The 20,269-nt window shown below is 42.9% G+C and overlaps 1 protein-coding gene across 2 annotated transcripts in view; it reads left to right on the forward strand.

Moving 5' to 3' along the window:
• Positions 1 to 20,269, forward strand: part of avl9 (AVL9 homolog (S. cerevisiase)) — a 145,025-nt gene that overhangs the window by 42,975 nt on the left and 81,781 nt on the right. For both annotated transcript variants that reach the window (XM_078539792.1, XM_078539793.1), the window contains exons 5-6: positions 4,623 to 4,712; positions 6,408 to 6,474. In XM_078539792.1, coding sequence (XP_078395918.1) covers positions 4,623 to 4,712; positions 6,408 to 6,474 — 157 coding nt within the window. The remainder of the gene's footprint in view (positions 1 to 4,622; positions 4,713 to 6,407; positions 6,475 to 20,269) is intronic.

Consider the following 20,269-nt stretch of genomic DNA (forward strand, 5'->3'; position numbering starts at 1 on the left):
CTGCAGGTCATGTTTGGAAATGATTGGGGGTGGTGTTACAAATGAGCCTTGCTTTTGAAAACTAGTTGATTTAAAATTAGTAATTGAATTAAAGTGAACACTATTTTTTCATCAGAGTTCTAACCGTAAGGTAACAAATTTCAACAATTTTACAAACAGGGCCATATCTAAACTCCTAGCTGAAAGTTCTTGGTTTAAGTAAAGTAGCAACAGAGGTTAATGGGGCCATGAAACAAAACAAAATACCAGGGTTCATTTCTAAAGGGATAGAATGATTTTTTAAAATGGTACTTGAACTGACAGGAAAGTATCAAGAAAGATTGAATAGACTGCAACTCTTTTCTATAAAGACCCAGTAGAGGACTTTAAGCTTACAAAAGGGTAGACATAGAGAAAATTTGTGAAGGCGGAGCAGGGGTGGAGGTTGGGTGGGGGGGCGGGGGGGGAAGAGCAGGGGAGACTAGAATTACAGGCCTTTAATATCATAGTCACTAATACATTTATTCAGGAAGAGGCTAGAATGTGGAACTTAGCTACGATGGGAGTGGTAGAGGGAGACAGCGTAGATGCTTTTAAGAGAAATCTAGATAAAAACATTAGGGGAAAAAAGAATGGAAGGGTATGGTAACAGCATAAGATGAAGAAGGGTGGGAGGATGCTGAATGGAACATAAACTCCAACCTGGGTCTGTTGCACCAAAAGGTTTGTTTCTGTGCTGTAAATAGGAACAGATGAACATACGGATTAGGAGCAGGATGTGTCATTCAGCCCCTTGAGCCTGCTCTGCCACTCAATAAAATCATAGCTGATCTGATTGTAACCTCAACTCCACATTCCTGCCTACTCCCAATAACTTTTGATTACCTTGTCAATGAAGAATCTATATCCCTCTGCCTTAAAAATATTCAGTGACTTTCTCTGCACTGCTCCCTGAGGAAGAGTTCCAAAGGTTCACAGCCTTCTGACAGTTTTTCTTCGACTCCACCTTAAATAGGGGACCCCAAATTTTTAAACTATGATTCCTAGTTTTAGTCTTTCCCAAAAAGGGAAACATCCTTTCAGCACCCAACCTGTCAACTCCCCTCAGAAACTTGTATGTTTGATGTAATGCTATAGCACCCCCTCATGTCTGCTTTCAAGCATTTTGCAGGCTGTTCTAACTCTTGTGATTTGTTACTTTCTTACTAGCTATTAATGTTAGAAAATAAATTTCATTGTTTGTAAACTATGTTGAGCTGTTCACAAGAAAAAAAGCCGTACTTTTAAATATTTTGTGGCTCAATGCTTCATGTCCAGATAACACATTGGGCAGAATTTTTTGTCCCACGGGCGGGTGTCTGACCCGAATGGGTGTGAAATAGTGCACGATGGTGCCAGGCAAGCGTCCCGACGTCATCGCACACTCTGGTGATCTTTCGGTCAGCGGGCGCACGCGAGAGGCGGCAGCACACCCACTGACAATTAAGAGGCCTATTAAGATCCTCAATGTAATTAATTTGTAATTTTGGTGAATAGGCCGTGCGGCCTTCGCATTTTTACAAAACCTCACCGACGGGTGGATGAGATTTCCAACAGTTACTGAAAAAACAAGAACATTTTTAACATGTCCCTCTTCATGTGACTGAGTCACATGCGAGGACATCTTTATCTCATTGGTAAAATGTTTATTTTTCATTTTAAAGTTCTTCAGCTCCCTGATGCAGCCCTGTGTCTTCAGGGAGCTTTCAGTGAGCACACCACCGTGCATGCACGGACTAGCGCTCACACATCTCCCACTCCACCCGGCAGTGCTGAGGCTCCTAGTGTGCGTTTCACGCTGACTGGTTGTTAGTTGGCCAGCCAGCGTGAAACCTCAGTCGGAGCCTGATCGTGGGCGGCAGTACGTCTCACAGCCATTCCTGGGCCCGCCTGTCACACCCGCCTGACCAGGGGAAAATCCTGCCCCCACACTCACTCTCTCATTCTCTCTCAAACACACACCCTCTCTCCTCAAACACAGTCACTCTCCTCACATACACACACTCACACTCACCCACTCACTCTGTCACTCTCTCTCACACTCATGAACTCACCTTCTCGCTCACAAATGCACATTCACTTGCTCTCACTCTCACACATACCCTCAGTGGTGAGTCTCTCTACAGCCTTTCTCTCTCCGCAGGCCTCACAACACCTTCTCTTCCCTGGGGCCCGCAACCCCAACCACAATCTGTAAGCTCATGGCCCGACATATCCCCCACACTACCGTTACCATCAAGCCAGAAGATCAATGAAGAGTGCAGGAGGGCATGCCAGGAGCATCACCAGGCATACCTAAAAATGAGGTGCCAGCCTGGTGAAGCTGATATACAGGACTACTTGCATGCCAAACAGCATAAGCAGCAGGTGATAGACTGAGCTAAGTGATTCCACAACCAATAGTTCAGATCTAAGATCTGTAGCCCTGCCACTTCCAGTCTTGAATGGTGGTGGACAATTAAACAACTCACCGGAGGAGGAGGCCACACAAATATTCTCATCCTCAATGGTGGAGGAGTCCGGCACATCGGTGCAAAAGATAAGGCTGAAGCATTTGCAACAATCTTCAGCCAGAAATGCCAGTTGGATGATCTATCTTGACCTCCTCTGGAGGTCTCCAGCATCACAGATGCCAGTCTTCAGCCAATTCGATTCACTCCACATTATATCAAGAAATGGTTGAAGGATCTATATGCTTCATAGGCTAGGGGCCCTGACAAAATTCTAGCAATAATACTGAAGCCTTGTGCTCCAGAATTGCCGTGCTCCTGGCCAAACTGTTTCAGTACAGCTACAACATTGGCATCTACCTGGTAATGTGGAAAATTGCCCAGGTATATCCTGTACACAAAAAGCAGGACAAATCCAACCTGGCCTATTACCACCCCATCTGTCTACTCTCCACCATCAGTAAAGTGATGGAAGGGGTCATCAACAATGCTATCAAGCAGCACTTGCTTAGCAATAACCTGCTCACTGACAGGTTAGCAATAACCTGCTCACTGAACTCAGTTTGGGTTCCGTCAGGGTCACTCAGCTCCTGACCTCAATACAGCCTTGGTTCAAATGTGGACAAAAAAGCTGAACACAAGAAGTGAGGTGAGAGTGACTGCCCTTAACATCAAGGCAGAATTTGACAGTGTGGCATCAAGGAGCTCCAGCAAAACCTGAGTCAATGGGAACCGGGGTAAATTCTCTGCTGGTTGGAGCCATACCTAGCACAAAGGAAGATGGTTGTGGTAGGTGGAGGTCAACCATCTCAGTTCCAGGACATCATTGCAGGAGTATCTGAGGGTACTGTCCTTGGCCCAACCATTTTCAGCTGCTTCATCAATGACCTTCCTTTCATCATAAGGTCAGAAGTGGGGATGTTCGCTGATGATTGCACAATGTTCAGCACCATTCGCGACTCCTCGGATACTGAAGCAGTCCATGTCCAAATGCAGCAAGACCTGGACAATATCCAGGCATGGGCTGACAAGTGGCAAGTAACATTCGTGCCACAAGTGCCAGGCCATGACCATCTCCAACAAGAGAAATTTCTACTCATCCACATCAGATAAACAGCCTGATAATTTAGCAACATGGAGGAGTCAAGAGAGCTGGTGGTAAGGTAGAGCACGCACATGAAACTAGCACTGAACTTCCAGTTGATGTTGCCGAGCAGCTGCATCTAGGTGAGAAATAGGAGGAGGCCAAGGAAAAATCCTTGGGGGATGCCAGAGGTAAAGATGCAGTAGTAGGAAGAGAAGCCTCCTCTGGCCACAATTAGATAAGAATGGAACCAGGTGAGAGAAGCTTTATCCGACTGGATGACCATGAAAAGGTGTTGGAGGGGATGATGCGGTTTAACTGTGTGAAAGGCTGTTGAGAGGCAATGGGGAAGGATCGTTTACCTTAGTCATAGTCAAATACGATGTCGTTTGTGACTTTGAGACACATTTTGATACCATGAAAAGGAATGGACACCTGATTGGGAGAATTCAAACGTGGAGTTCTGGGAAAGAAAGCAAGCTTTAATTGCATACCGCAGGGAAAATGAGAAGATCTGTATCAGTGTGCTTTTGATTTTTTTTATTGGAAAAAGTTATGTCTGAGATCTCAACTGCAAATTTTGCTCCTTTCCACCCCCCCTCCCTAAATTGAAAATGGTTTAAACCTTCTCTTTACACCTCTTTCTGATGATACAATTGAGAACAGGATCTCCTTATATGGAAGTGTGATTATAAACATGTCCACTTCGTGGCATTGTTGCACTTTAACTTCTCCTTCTGGAAACTTTAAATGTACCATTTATATTCCATTTGGGATTATGTTGCGGGTTTTATTACAAAGTCTGATTTATCCCAAGCTAATTCCTTCTACCAAATTTGTTATAGAGTGTGCTAAATCTGCTATATGTAGAGAAAGTAGAGACCCAACACCAAAGGCTTTCTTAAATCTTCAATGTACTCTGTCCATCACTTATTATTTATGTTTTTATTTAGGACAGGCACGTAGCAGAAACTGCTTATATAACTGCTGTTCCTATTTTTATGACCAACTAGTTCATACTGAACTGCTGAAAGTGCATGATATTCTTTGTTGCAATTTCTTCTCAATAGCCACTTTATGGGTTGCTTCAAGCAAAATTGCAGCTCATCACACATGCTTACTTTGAGGAGAAAGATTTTTCACAGATTTCTATCCTAAAGGTGAGGATTATTGTGCTTTTGTTTACACAATATTAATTATTAATGAAAATGTTGAAACAAATTGCAGTACTCTTCATTTGCATCTCCCCAACCTATTTTCCACTCCCCTTCACCTCACCTACCATTGTCCCCAGGGGCTCTGCCAACACTTTCAAACTCTCCAGCCTTTTGTTCTTCATCCACCACAATATTTTTGCAATCATGAACCTGCACGACCACTCCTTTTCCTCTATTTTCGATGCCCTGGTTTCAGTGAAACTCATAATCTCTTCCAATCCTGGTCACCCACCTACTATGACTATGATCTTCACTTTCTCGAGGGACTTAGACCTAGAATCATAACAACACAAAAGAAGGCTATTTGACCCATTGTGTCTGTGTTGGCTCTCCCAAGGAGCAATTCATGTACTACCACTCCCCACACCCCTGCACATTCCTTTTTAGATATTTAGAAAATGTAGAAAAAGTTACAGCACAGGAGGAGACCACTCCGATTGTGCCTGTGCCTGCCAATGAACAAGCCACCCAGCCTAATCCCTTTTTCCAGCATTTGGCCCATAGCCCTGGGAGTTATGGGACTTAAGGTGCATACCCAGACACCTTTTTAATGAGTTGAGGGTTTCTGCCTGTACTACCCTTTCAGGCAGTGAGTTCTTGAGGCTTACCACCGTTTGGATGAAAAAACCTTTTCCTCGTCTCCCCTCTAATCCTTCTACCAATCATTTTAAATCTGTGCCTCCTAGTCACTGACCTCTGTGCTTTGGGAAATAGGTCCTTCCCATCCACTCTATCCAGGCCCCTGACAACCTTGTACACCTCAATCAAATCTTTCTTCAGCCTCCTCTGTTCCAAGGAAAACAATCACAGCTATCCGATCTTTCTCATAGCTGCAATTTTCCAGTTCTAGCAACAAAGCACAATGTTACTAGACCTCCAATCCCCTGACTGGTGTCTTATACCCATTGAGGATTGGAAAATGATGGTCAGAGCATCCACTATTTCCTCCCTGGCTTCTTTTAACAGCTTGGGGTATATTTAATCCGGCCCTAATGATTTATCCACTTTCAAGGATGCGAATCCCCTTAATACATCCTCTCTCCCTATGCTTATCACATCCAATATTTCACACCCCTCCTTTAACTAAAATGCCTGCCTCCTCACCGCCTTGTGTGAAGGTAAACACAAAGTGTTCATTAAGAATCATACCCACATCTTCTGCCCCTATACATAGGTTACCTTTTTGGTCTTACAATATTACAATATTAGAAAAATATGAGAAATATCTTTTCATCCGTAGTTGTGGCTGTGCTTTTCTTTCATCGATGGTAATCTTGGCTTCCCTTTTCAGGAAAAAGTTTGGTTATTATTTCTTTAATTTTGCTTCTTTAAATGCAGCAAATTTTATTATTGCACTAACTTTCTCAACGTTGTGTAGATTTTTAAAAGTGGAATGAAATATACAAGATTGTACAGATACTTAATATCAGATTTAACAACTTGTTAAGTGATGGATTTTCCTGCATGCACGTGCACGGCAATAATGGTACATTTCATACATGTGTGCAGTGCTTACAGTGTTAAGTATTAAATCCATCTGTTTTTATTTGGCTTAATTGGAACACTTAAAGTAGAACTTGTGTGGTGGTTAAATGTTTTTAGTATGTAAAATGTTTACTTTTTTAATGATTAAATTAGGAACTTTATGAACACATGAACAGTTCTTTAGGAGGAAATGCATTAGAAGGTTCCCAGGCATGCTTGGGTAAGTGAATTAAAATCAAATTATATGCATTTGAAGAAACAAGCCTGTAATTAAGATCTGTCTATTTATTTTGCCTATCTATGGTTTCACACTTCTCAAAGGGCAAAAAATAGGGTTGCCTCAAATATCCAAAATGTTGTTAACCATGATGAATTTGTGTGGCCTTTAGTCAGTGAGATATTTAAACCAATTGGAAGCCAGTTCCATTTACAGGACAGTTAATGACAAGCTACCAATCAATAACCATTTCAAAATCAGCTAATCAATTTATTTCAAAGCTTACATTCATATAGCACAAATGAAACACCTTGCTAAATTTTCAAACCCTTTGAATAATTGTGCTGTTTCCTTATATGGGCAGCTCCATCTATGCTAGTGTTGACAGGAGATACGAACACACAATCCTTTTGTGTGTGCCTGTCTGTGTGTGTGCGCGTCTGTGCCTGTCATATTCATTCACGGGATGTGGGCTTCGCTGGCTGGGCCAGTATTTATTGCCCATCCCTAGTTGCCCTTGAGAAGGTGGTGGTGAGCTACCGCCTTGAACCACTGCAGATTTCTGATTGCTGAAAATACTCTAGTAAGTAGTTAACTCTGCGGTAAATCTGCTGTACGTAAGAGCTTCAGGTTATACCACTTACTCTTTGAGAGGGAGTATGTTACAGGATGGAAAATAGCTTTGCTGCTATTATTCTTTATGAATTTTATGAGCGGGTGCAGAATGTTGCAGTAATTTTGGCTCTCGCTGTAAATGTGGAGGCTTGGTTTAAGTGCCCGTAAGTTCTTATGCCATTCTAGTGGTTTGCTTGCAAAGGGCAGTTGCTTGATTATATCTCATACGTCCATTATTTTATGTCGCTTTGGAGTCCAGGAGTAAGGTATGTATTTCCTTGGTAATGTCAGTAGCCTTTCGCTTCTTTGTTATTCATTCATGGGATGTGGGTACTGCTAGCTAGGCCAGCATTTATTGCCCTCGAGAAGGTGGTGGTGAGCTGCCTTCTGGACGTCTACCCACAGTGCTGTTAGGAAGGGAATTCCAGGATTTTGACCCAGCGACAGTGAAGGAACTGTGATATATTTCCAAGTCAGGATGGTGAGTGGCTTGGAGGGAACTTCCAGGTGGTGGTGTTCCCATCTATCTGCTGCCCTTGTCCTTCTAGATGGTAGCGGTCATGGGCTTGGAAGGTGCTGTCTAAGGAACCTTGTTGAGTTCCTGCAGTGCATCTTGTAGGTGGTACTGTTACAACCGGGATGGGAAGAATGCGCAGATTGACTAGCCCCACTACTCCACAGGTTGCGCCAATAATTTAAAAGGCTGATTCACTCACCAAAATGGCCAGTTTTTTCGGGGTTACTATCTTTCCATGACCTGTTACCTTGGGGAGGGGTTGGTTCCCAGCCAGTTCCATTTTGTTTGGGACTTTATTTCCCTCAGGTGGCTGTCCAGTTCCTGCTGTACTGCTGTGCAGCTGTGCAGCTCATCAACTAGGTGAGGCACTTCCCTCGCCATCTGCATGTCTACTGGCAGATGGGACCTTCCCTGTTCTCCCTCTAAGGTTGGAAAGGCAGTGTGGGCTAGCCAGACCTCCTGCTCATCCCACAGGGGTACAGGCTTTCTTTTTAAATCATGTTCTGACACAGCAGCTGGTAAAGGCTGAGTTGTTTAAATCCCAGAGGGAAACTTGAACAACTGTCATAACCTATATTTTCAATTGGTATGTTTGAGATGCATCTCTGAATTCAGGAATAAAACCACCAAGCCTCAAGGTTTTTTATATAAAACTAAATTAAACATTTATTAATTTAACAATAAATTTAAACACATGCACATGTCTACAAATTACAACCAAATTAACTTGTAAATAAATCCCCAAATTAATCACTCCCAGGTAAATCTTCACCAAGGCAACAATAACCCATAGACTTTAAACAGACAACAGGCAAAGCACATTTGACCTTACAAATTCAAAATGAGGTCCCTTGCAGTTTGGTTTCTTTTCGGACACAGTTATAGGCTTACAGGCTAGTTAGATCTTAAATGCCCCTGACTTATACATACCAACTCCTTTCTGTTTATACCGAGCTTCCCCTTTGAATGTAAGTTTTCCATTGTATTATTGGGTTTTTTAAATTTTACCTCTCCTAACAATAATCTTTTCACTCCACCAATTTGATTACCCAGCTAGACGCAAGATTTTACCCCTTTTGAATGGTTTATTTATGAATGCAAATTACACCTTACCTTTTAACTAACTTACATTTCTCTAATTAACATCTCAAAACTAGTATACAGCAAAGCACCCAGACTAGCTGTTTTAATCCAATTAAAACACACACTCACAGATCCTACTACAAGCCCAATTTAAAAATAATTTCCAATAACATTATAGACATTAATATCTCTTCATGACAATCATTCTGCATGTTTTGGGACCTTTTGGCGTCCCTGTTGTGTCCCGTATCTTTGGGGATATCCTCACTCACAGGAGTTGGGCTAGCTTCTCCTGCTGTGTCCTGCGGGCTCTTCAACTGGGTGAGGCAGCTTGCTTACCCGCTTAGGGGGTATTTGGGAACCTCTCAGGCTTACCTCCAAATTTGGAAAGACAGGTTTTGGTAGCCAGACCTCCTCACCCAGGAGGGGTGCAGGCTCCCTTTGTTTTAAATCTGGTCAAGGTAGTTTCCTCACCCACTGAGTATCTATTCAGGGACTTTCCTGGCACCCTATCTTCTAAAATTGAAAAGAAGGTTTCAGACAGCCACACCTCCAGGGATACAGGCTCCTTTCTTTTTAAACTTGCTGGCCAGGCCTGGGGGCCTTCTGTGCCCCTATTTATCTCCAGGGAGAAGGATTCCACTAGCCCTTCTTTGCTGTTCCCATCCCAGCCTTTTTGCTTCCCCCGGCTCCTCAGCTGAGCACTGCCCACCCGTTTTAGATGCCTGGAAGTTAACTGCAACACTCGTCTGCCTTTTGGGTGGTGGCAAGTGTGGGCTTGCTCACAGGTTAATGACTCCCCCAATTTAATTGCTGTAGGGATGGGCTGGTCCCTATTCAGCCCCATGCCTTCTGGGCCACCCTGGCTCACGTGGGGCTGGCTAGCTTCTACTGCTGTGCCATGTGGCTCTTTGACTGTGTGAGGCAGTTCCCTCACTTTCAGTGTTCCTGCCTGTGAATGGCCTGTTCCCTGTTCAATTTAGCACAGAAGGTGATTGCCAATTCAGTCTCTGGCTCACTCCCTTCGTCGCTTGGAAATCCATTTTCTTGACCCCTTTTAATTTTGCTGGCCTAATCTCGGCCTTTTTAAATCCAGGTAGCTTTCTCTGAGCCACCTTACCCCTGATGGGTTCTTTCACTCCCTTCAGGGCCTCTGAACTTCCTCAGCCTTCTCTCTCGCTGCAGAGTTTTGCTGAAATTGTATGGGCTGCCCAGCCTCTCTGGACTGTTCTGGCTTCTCGAGGCAGAGTGCTTAGGACCTCACCAAGTAATTTCCATGTAATATAGCTAATTCCCTCTGCCTCCTTTCCATCTCCTTTTGGAATACACTCTCTGCTTCTTGAGCTTTTAATTTCATCTCCATCTTTTGCTGGTGAGCCCATTCTCTGTTGTTCACTCTCCTGGAACTCCAGTCTCCTCCTTTCTAGCTCTAACAGCTGTTTTGTGGCTAGGGTAGTTATCTTGAATACAGGTCTCCAATCAATATTTGGTTCTGGGTCTTCTGTCTGTTCTGGATAGGTACTGAGGTCTAAATTCTCCAAAAGTATCTGGAGTACCACGGGCTTTCTGGCCTCAGGAGGAACTTTTACCTTCATTTTCCAGGCTACAAATGTCAATTGCCCTCGACTTAGAGAGGCTATGGTTTCACTAGTTAGTACTTCCTTTTCCTACCCATCCTTATAGTATGATTTACCATGTTAAATTTACCATTGAATGTGAAATTAAAAGAATTTGCTGCAGTATGTCTATTTGTCTTACAGATAATTTCAGCCACTGAATTTTCCTTCTTTGGCTTCCAATTGGTTTCTCTCAGTATCCAATTCGGGCTCATTTTAAATCAGATTTAGCTCATCTCTTAATTTGGACTCTGGTCAAATTCAAATTGGGTTATCTCGTACTTGAGCTCCGAATTTCTGTTACGGACAAGAGGTGGTTTAATTAAAACAGCCCTGATTTCTCCTTTCGCCATCCATCCATAAACAGAAAGTTGTTTTGATTTTTGATTTCCCCCTTTATAAGTGGTGACAGTAATTTCCCCAACCCCTCAGTTTTGGAGTGATCCAATCCTCTATAAGTAACCTTGCAGCAAACTCGAGATAGAGTAAAATCAGAGGATTAGTTTATTTTACACACACTCAAAACGCAGGGAAGGGAGTGATGCTATGTAGCCCCGTAAATTCACACAATACAAGAGGGATAAGGAAAAGAAAGAGGTACTAGGCAAAAAATCACAGACAAAATAAGAATTATTGTTTCATGTGAGTCCAGAATCAAAATCCAATGGTGTATTACTTTGGAGAGGTTAGCAGGCTGAAACTGATGCAGGGTAATCCACTTTTCCAGTAGCGCTGACTTCCACATAGGAGAAGCACGTAGAGATGAATTAGTCTTGTGGTAGGTACAGAAGTTCGGACTTTCCAGCAGAAAACGGCAAATATGGGGGCCAAGCAATTTGAACCTGGACAGAGCCTTGGTTTTCTGCTGCTGAACTGATGGAAGATGGCAGACAGAGGCAGGCTGCTAACCTGGAGTCCGGTTTTCTCTATTGAGGTTAAATCACAACTGAAGATAGAACCCAAAGGCTATAAATTAAAGCAATTCAAATAGCTCAAATCTCGGTCATGTGACTAGGTGGTTTCAGGACAAGCCATTCAGCTAACGAGGCCCCCATGTTAAAACCTATTGTAGTTTGAGCAGTTAACTATGGAACCAATAGCACAATTTTGGAGATGAGGAGTCACAAATAACTCTGCCTTTGTCCAGAGCTGGCTAGTGCAGACATCCTGTCTACTAGTTCTTGTGTTGGTTTGGCTGGAATGTCCATCAGTACAAGTCACATTCGAGGAGGTTGATGAGTTCACCTTCGCCCAGTGGAAGTGGTCAGAATTTTACAGAACTACCGGCATGTGACTAGCTGCGATTGTTTTATTAGCCCAGAAATTGTCCGTTTTAAACAAAAAATTAAACGAGAATATGGAAGAGAAACAATTTTCTTTTAGATTTTTTTGTTCATGCCTTCTTGGCATGATACGGCAATAGCAGTCAGAGTCCTGCATTCACCCTGTAAGAAATGGTGTCTTTTTAAAGCGCACATTCTTCGAGAATATTCTAAGTCCTTGAAGATGAACCATATTCTCTGATTAAAGTGTTCATGACACACGCCTTGGAGAAATGAAATGCCATATTTATATGTGTTTCATTACAAAGTGTAATAAAATATAAACAAAATACTAAGACGCACCCACATACTCATTCATTCACTTTTTATACAAAGCTAGTACAGTTATTCTCTAACACTTTGGCCTTTAGCAGATTTAAAGCTAAGTTAATTTCTAGACAAAGCATCAGCAATTACATTTTGTCCCTGCAATGTGGACAATCTTTAAGTGATAAGGCTGTAATAATAAACTCCATTGAAATAATCTGGCAGTCTGGTTTTTAAATTTGCCCACAAAAGCTAAGGGGTTGTGATCGGTATTTTCCAGTGTCTCCTTGTATCCATGGCAGACATATATGTCAAAATGTTTAAGAGCTAATAGCAAGCCCAGGGTTTCCTTTTCCACTGTAGAGTATCTTTTTTGGTATCAATTCAGCCTCTCTATGCCCAATTCATCATCTTGTAACAGGACTGCACCTACCCCAGGTCACTAGCATCAATTGCTACTTTGAAGGGTTTAGTGAAATTTGAGCAGTCAACACTGGTTCATTGATCAATATTGTTTTCAGCCTTTTAAAAGCTGTTTGACACTCTTCCATCCACACTACCTTGGCTTTCTTTTGTAGCATGCCCATCAGTGGAGCAGCGAGAATACTGAAATTTGGTACAGATTTGTGGTAAAACCCACACAGCCCCAAAAGCTCCAATGATCTCTTGCTTAGTTTTAGAGGCAGGGAACTCCATTAATTTTTGTACTTTTGAAGGTACCTCTCGAAAGTTTCCTGTGTTTGTGGTGATTTGCTGTGGACTGTTTAACACCCAAACTACTCATTGTGTTTTGAAAAGTTCTAGGCATAAAATTAGAACCTTGATCCAACTGGGTCTCTATCGGTAATCCATATCGGTAAAAGATTGTGTTAACTTCTCTATCATTATTTTAGCTGTAACTGTTCTTAAAGGTTATTATATCCATTCTAGTAAGGATGTACTGGTGTTCTGCTTTCATTTTTGGTAACGGCCCCACACAGTCTACTAACACTTTACTAAATGGCTCGTCAAAAACTGGTGTAGGAATTAAGGATGTCGGTTTGATTGTGGTTTTCCCACCATCTGGCGCATATGGCGAGTTTTACAAAACTGCACCATGTCCTTGTGAAGACCTGGCCAGTAAAGCTGTCGATTTATTCGCTCTTGAGTTTTCCGTATCCTTACTTGTCCTGCCATAGGAATTTCATGTGCTATCTGTAATATCTCTTTACGATATTTGGGTGGTACCACTAGCTGATGAACAACTGTCCACTCTTCATCTGCAGGTCAGTGAAGTGGTCTCCACTTCCTCATTAGTATCGCATTTTTAATATGATAGCATTCTGGAACTCCCTCAGTTTGTTTGGTCTGATTGTGTTATCTTACTTAATTCTGGATCAGCTTGCTGCAGCCCAACTAGAGAAGATTTACTAAACATCTCTTTCAGATTATCTAAGTCTTTAAAGAAAGTTTCAACCAAACATCTGTCTGTGGTATCACTTTGATGTCCGATGATGGACCTTGCTTAGCCATTTGCTCAGGTCATCACATACGAAGGAAAAATTCCTGGAACCTTTTCCTGTAACTGCTCCATTTCTTTAACCTCACTTGGACTTTCTGTAATTATGGGAGAAGCTACTACCTTCGCCCCAGCTAAATCACTTCTCAGGCGTAAGTCAACTCTGTCTACAGATAACTTCTGAACAACCCCTACTGTCACTGTCCCAGGCATTAGGTCACACTCCAAGTGCACCTGGTACAAGGTTAGGGTATATACTCCCCGCCAAAACCATTTATTAAAATTTGACTTTTAATGCGCTTTCTGGGGGAAAAGTTATGCCTTTCCCCAGCAAAAGTGTTTGAGTGGCTCCCTTTTCTCTTCATATAATTATAGGTTTAGCTGTCTCATTTGAGGGATAAGGGGTTGCTTTTCCTTCTGGCAAGAATTCTTTATAACTCTCATGTATTGTAGTCACCTCTCCTGAACTCTCAAAAGTGTTCACACTCGGTTTCACAGCTGTAGTTAACACTATAACTTGATCTGTTGTATTTTCAATCAGGGCTTCTTTTCCTGAATTGCCCTTATGTACCCCAATAAGTCCCATGGTTTTCCTGCGCAACTTCCAGCGATCAGCACGTATCCCACCTTGTAATGGAATCACTTTGGCCTTTGAATATCACTTTTACCCTCAGCACCTTCCTTTCTGGTCTGAGGAGTTCCTGGCGAATTTCCAGCTGTCGCTTCTCTTCCCTGGGTACTTGCCCTCCTTTCATCTTCCCTTCTTCTAGCCTTGAGTTTGTGGGAGTGACAGAAAAAAGGGTTTAGATTTATGGACCAACTCATAATCGTCAGCCATTTCTACTGCCTGTCCAGCTGTTGCAACCCTCTGGTCTTTAACGTGGGTTCTAACAACTGGAGGAAGTGAATTTTTAAATTCTTGCAGAAGAATTATTTCCCTAAGAGCTTCATATGTTGTATCTACCTTTTAATGCCTGTATCCAACAGTTAAAATTACTTTGCTTTCCCCTCTCAAATTCAGTATAGGTCTGTCCAGGCTCTTTCCTTATGTGTCAAAATTGCTGCCTGTATGTTTCAGGGACCAACTTATACACAGTCCTCCCTTTCTCTCCCCGTGCGAGCGCTCTCCCTGCCCGCGCCCCGCACTCTCCCCCCACCCCCCCCCCCCCCCCCCCCGCGCTCCCCCTCCCTGAATCGAAGATCTTTATACAAAACTGTCCAGGAATGAGTCATATACCAAGCTGCACATGAGTCATGCCTTCCAGCGGCTTGAGCTGGATGATGGTCCCCAATGATATGTCATGATAAACACCCACAAAGGGCTTTTTCAGTACACACACCTGCCTTTTGGTATCTCACTGGCATATGCAACATTCCAACACACAATGGAGAGCCGACTACAGTGGTTGCCCCAGGTTGTGGTATACCTCGATGATGTACTCATCACTGGGGCCACAAAGGCTAAACATCTGGCAAATTTAGAAGAGGTACTAGAAAGATTTCAGGAGGCTGGGGTCCACATCAAGAAAGAAAAATGCACTTTTCAAGCCAAGGAAGTGACTTACCTGGGACATAGGATCAACGCTCAAGGGCTACACCCTGTCGAGGAGAAATTCAGGGCCATAAAAGAAACGCCTTCCCCCAATAACGTGTCTGAACTTAAATTGTTTCTGGGAATAGTCGATTATTATGGGCTGTTTTTTCCAAATCTACCCACTGTGCCGACTCCCTTAGACAGCCTTCTAAAGAAGCACCACTGCTGGTTTTGGAGAACTCAGAAAACGGCTTAAAACAAGGTGAAGCAATTGATGCAGCCTTCAAGCCCACTTGTACACTTCAACCCATCAAAGGGACAAACAATGACCTGTGATGCCTCTCCATATGGGGTTGGGGCAGTGTTGTCCCATGAGATGGTTGATGGCTCAGAAAGGCCGATAGGATATGTGTCAAGAACTATTTGCAAATCAAAAAAGAGGGCCTATCAGTAGTTTTCAGCATCAAAATCAGTATCTACATGGGAGACATTTCACTATTGTTTCAGACCACAAGCCGCTGTTGGGCCTTTTTAAGGAGGAGAAGGCTATTCCACCAATAGCCTCTACGAGGATTCAGAGGTGGGCATTGATCCTGGCTGTATATGAATACACCTTCGAACGCTGACTGGGGGTACATAGTGAGAATGCGGATGCGCTGAGTCTCTTGCCCTTGAGAAAAAGTAGTACATGTACATCTATTCCTCAAGAAATTGTGTTGGCCTTAAACTTTTTGGATATGCTACCGGTCTGTGCGAAAATCAAAACCTGGACCAGTCAGGATCCATTGTTCTCTGGAGTGCGAGATAAAGTCCTTACGGGATGAGGAAATGAGACTGTTTCAGAGGCCACGAAACCCTACTTCATCCTTAAACATGAACTTAGTTGTCAAGATGGTATTGTGCTATAGGCAGTGAGTGGTCATTCCTGTGCCGGACAGGGAGCTACTCCTGATGGAGCTACACAGTGGCCACCTTGGTATCTCAAAAATGAAAATGATAGCCAAGAGCTATATATGTTGGCCTGGAATTGACACTCGTATTGAAAACCTGGTAGGGCACTGCCAACAGTGCCAGTTCCAGCAAAATCTGCCAGCCACAGCTCCACTAGACCCTTGGGAGTGGCCTGGCCGCCCATGAGTCTGCATTCATGTCGATTATGTAGGACCATTTATGGGTGCATTGTTTCTCCTTGTAATTGATGCGCACTCTAAGTGGATAGAAATTTTTGGGGTGAAGTCACCAACATCGATGGCGACCATCGAAAAGCTGTGGCTCTGTTTTGCAACTCATGGTTTGCCTGAAGTAATCGTATCCGATAATGGGGCAGTGTTCACGGGTACGGAGTTTCAAAACTTCACCGCTCTCAATGGTATAAAACACGTAAAGACAGCGCCCTACCACTCAGCAAATGGCTTAGCCAAGAGAGCCATACAAACTTTTAAATCTGGCATGAAAAATCTATCAGGTGGAATTGTAGCAACCAGAGTCTCGTGTTTTCTGCTGAGTTACCGCACCACCCCACACACGACGACAGGTTTTCCTTCTGCTGAACTGTTAGTGAAACGTGGTCTCAGGACAAGGTTAAGCCTTATGTTTCCAAATTTACAGGGAGGGTAGAGTCAAGTCAGTGCAACCAGAAGACAAGTCATGATTCTTAGATTAGAGCTAGGAAGTTCTCGACTAATGAAAATGTGTACATGAAAAACTTCAGTAGCGGTCGTAGGTGGATCCCTGGAAGCGTAAACTCTGAGACCAGACCTCACATGTATCAAGTAAGGATAGAGGGATGGATCGTTCGGAAGCACGTTGACCACTTGAGGGGTAGAGAGGCACTCCCGTGTTCAGTGTTACCACTGAGTGTTGGCGAGCCTGTGCGCACTGAAGATTCTGGTCGACCTGTAATAAACATCAAGGACATCCCTGTGGAAGTTAATGATAATGAATTGGCTGTATCAAAGGAGGTACCTGTTAGTACAGTTCCAGAAAATGTCGATCCAGTAGAAGCCTCAACCTGTTGAACTATGCCACTCAACGTGAATTCGAAATCCCCCCCCCCCCCCCCACAAAGACTTTATTTATAACGATGGGGTCTATTGTACTTATTGTGCAATTAAAGCCTGGGCTAACAACATATGTAATTATTTCTAGAATTCAGAAAATTCTTGGTTCAATTGTGTTAAGCAATTGTTAACTGAAACGATGTGCAAAAGACTTAAGGTGGGAGGGATGTGATGACTGTCACTTTAAGATCAGTCCAACTGACTGGAGGTCACATGATTTGTTCAACCAATGTGTAGCTAGCATGGGGGGAATAAATTCTAGGGGAGGAGGTCCCTAGAAAATGGTTGTATGAGGGGCCAAAGAAGCTCTCGTGTAAATAAAGTTTGTTTTGTTGGACTAAGAAGCCTCCCAGAGCTTGCTTCTACAGGGGGAATATACTGGCATGGTTTGAGAACTGGTTAATGGACAGAAAACCGAGAGTATGAATAAATGGGTCATTTTCAGGTTGGCAAGCTGTGACTAGTGAGGTGAGGCAAGTATCAGTGCTTGGGCCCCAGCTATTCATAATCTCTATCAATGATTTGGATGTGGGTATTAGATGTAATATTTCCAAGTTTGCAGATAACACAAAACTAGGTGGAAGTATGAGTTATGAGGTCGATGCAAAGATACTTCAAGGGGATTTGGAGAGACTAAGTGAGCGGGCAAAAAATTTGGCTGATGGAAAATAATGTGGAGAAATCCAAGGTGATTCACTGGTAGAAGAAGCAGAAATACAGAGTATTTCTTAATGATGAGAGGTTGGGAAGTGTTGAACTTCAAAGGGACTTGGGTGTCCTTGTTCATGAATCACAAAGCCAACATGCAGGTACAGCAAGCAATTAGGAATGCAAATGCTATGTTGGCCTTTATTATAAGAGGATTTGAGGATAGTCGTAAAGATGCCTTACTGCAATTATATAGAGCCTTGGTGAGACTACACTTGGAGTATTGTGTACAGTTTTGGTTTCCTTACCTCAGGAGAGATATCCTAGCCATAGAGGGAGTGCAATGAAGGTTCACCAGACTAATTGCTGGAATGGAGGCTAGTCCTTTTTGGAAAGATTGAATGGTCTGGGCCTTTATTCTCTGGGGTTTCGAAGAATGAGAGATGATTTCATTCAAATATACAAAATTCTTACAGGGCTCGACAGGATAGACACAGGAAAGATGTTTCCCCTTGCAGGGGTGGTCTAGAACCAGAGGGCACAGTCTCAGAATAAGGAGTAGGCCATTTAGGACTGAGATGTCACTCGAGGATGGTGAACCTTTGGAATTCTGTGCCCCAGAGGGCTGTGGAGGCTCAGTCATTGAGTATGTTCAAGACTGAGATTGATAGATTTCTACATATTAAAAATATCAAGAGATATGGGGATAGTGCAGGAAAATGGTGTTGGAAGTACATCAGTCATGATTTTATTGAATGGCAGAATGGCTGTTTGGCCCACTACTGCTCCTATTTCTTATGTTCCAAATTGTACTGACCTAAAACCAGTTCATCAGACATTCCCCTTCAGATCTTAATGCCCTAATCTAAACCATGTGTTAGCATATATCACACACAATCCATTCTCATAATACAAGGATACTAACATTGGTTGCTATATTGTTGAGCTGTTTTTATCATTGTTATACAGCATCCTACGGTCTTGTAGATTAAAATAGCTGGGTGTTTTAACTTCCTAAAGTACTAAGACCTCTGATCAAAAGACATATAGCTTTTCTCCTACCTGTCAAACAAATAGGAAGAGAGGTAAAATTTAACAAATCTGAAGCCCCTGGGATTAAAGGCAGTTTGGTAGACAGACTGGTGAACTGAGCAGACCACATGACAGATGAAATGTAACATTTTATATCCTTTTGTAAAAATCTAAGCTCTCTCTGTCAACCAATTCCTGTCACAGCGAGTTCCATATTTTTAACCACTGAGCAAAGAAATTTCTCGGGCCTGAACTTCCTTTGAGTGGCAATCAGAGTCAGATTGCCAATCTGCTGCTAGTTTTTCTACAGCAATTTGTTTTTCAATCCTGCCTCACCTGACCTTCTGACTCAGGCCAGGTGAAATCCGGGCAGTGCCATGCATCCTCAGGGCCTAGCATCAAGTGCAGCTCTGTCAGATGCAAGGAGGCCACACCCCCTTTTTTATGACACTAGCTGCTGTAAACCAGGTAAGTTAAAGGTCCAGCCAAGTTCAAAGGTCCTTGACAGGCCAGGAACAAGGTAAATGTGTAAGATAGGTGGGTAGGGTTTGGTGGGGCTGGGGTCGTGTTGTGACTTTGGAGGAGGCGGGAGTCGGGTCAGTCCTTGGGGGAGGTGGGAGGGTTGGGTCAGGCCTTGGGGAGGGGGGCGGGGGTTGTGTCTGGTCAGGTCGCTAAGTCTCATCTCTAAAGAAAAAAGGCCCCAATCTGCTGTATTGTGAAGTGTATTGTGTATTGTGCTGTCATGCATTTTCATAGGAAGAATGAAGACCAATTATATAAATTAATTGGTGCAATTTTAAAGGAGATGCCGGAACAGAGACCTTGGGGAGTATGTACACAAATTTTTGGTAGCAGGAGAAGCTGAGAAGGCTATATATTTTAAAAAGCATACTGGATCCTTGGCTTTATAAACAGAGGCACAATATAAAAAAGTAAGGATGTCATGGTAAAATTTTATAAATAACTGGTTTGATTCCAGCTTGAGTATTGTGGGGTGTCAAGGCTAGTACCAGAACTAAGAGATTACAGTATAGCTGTTGGGAAAGATTGAATAGGTTGGCGCTTTTTCTTTAAAGAGATTTAGAGGAAATCTGCTCGAGGTATTTAAAATTAGAATTGGGTTATAGGGGTGTGGAGGGAATGTTTTCACTTGTGGGAAAGTCCAACACTAGGAAGCACAAGATAGTAATAAATCCAATACAGAAATAAGGAGAAAGTTCTTTACTCTGGTTAGATTGAGGAACGCGCTGCAATGGGAAATGGACTGAGACAGATAGCTTAGATGTTTACAAAAGGAAACTAGACGAGTGCATGAGAGAAGAAGGAAACCAAAGGTATGCGGAAAGGCTGAGATGAGTAGATGGAATTGGAGGAGATTTGTATGGCATGTAAACACAGCCCAGACTATTTGGGATGAATGGCCTGTTTCTGTGCTGTATATTCTATGTAATTTTATTCAAAGCCTTCGAAAGGATGCAGAACAAAGTCCCAAGAATGGAACCAAAGATGTAGGACTTCGGTTATGTGGAGAGACTAGAAAAGCTGGGGTTGTCCTCCTTTTAAACAGAGGCAGTTAAAGGAAAACTGAATAGACATATTCAAGATC

This window comes from Cetorhinus maximus, chromosome 4 (genome assembly GCF_964194155.1).
Source record: "Cetorhinus maximus chromosome 4, sCetMax3.hap1.1, whole genome shotgun sequence".
Lineage (NCBI taxonomy): Eukaryota > Metazoa > Chordata > Chondrichthyes > Lamniformes > Cetorhinidae > Cetorhinus > Cetorhinus maximus.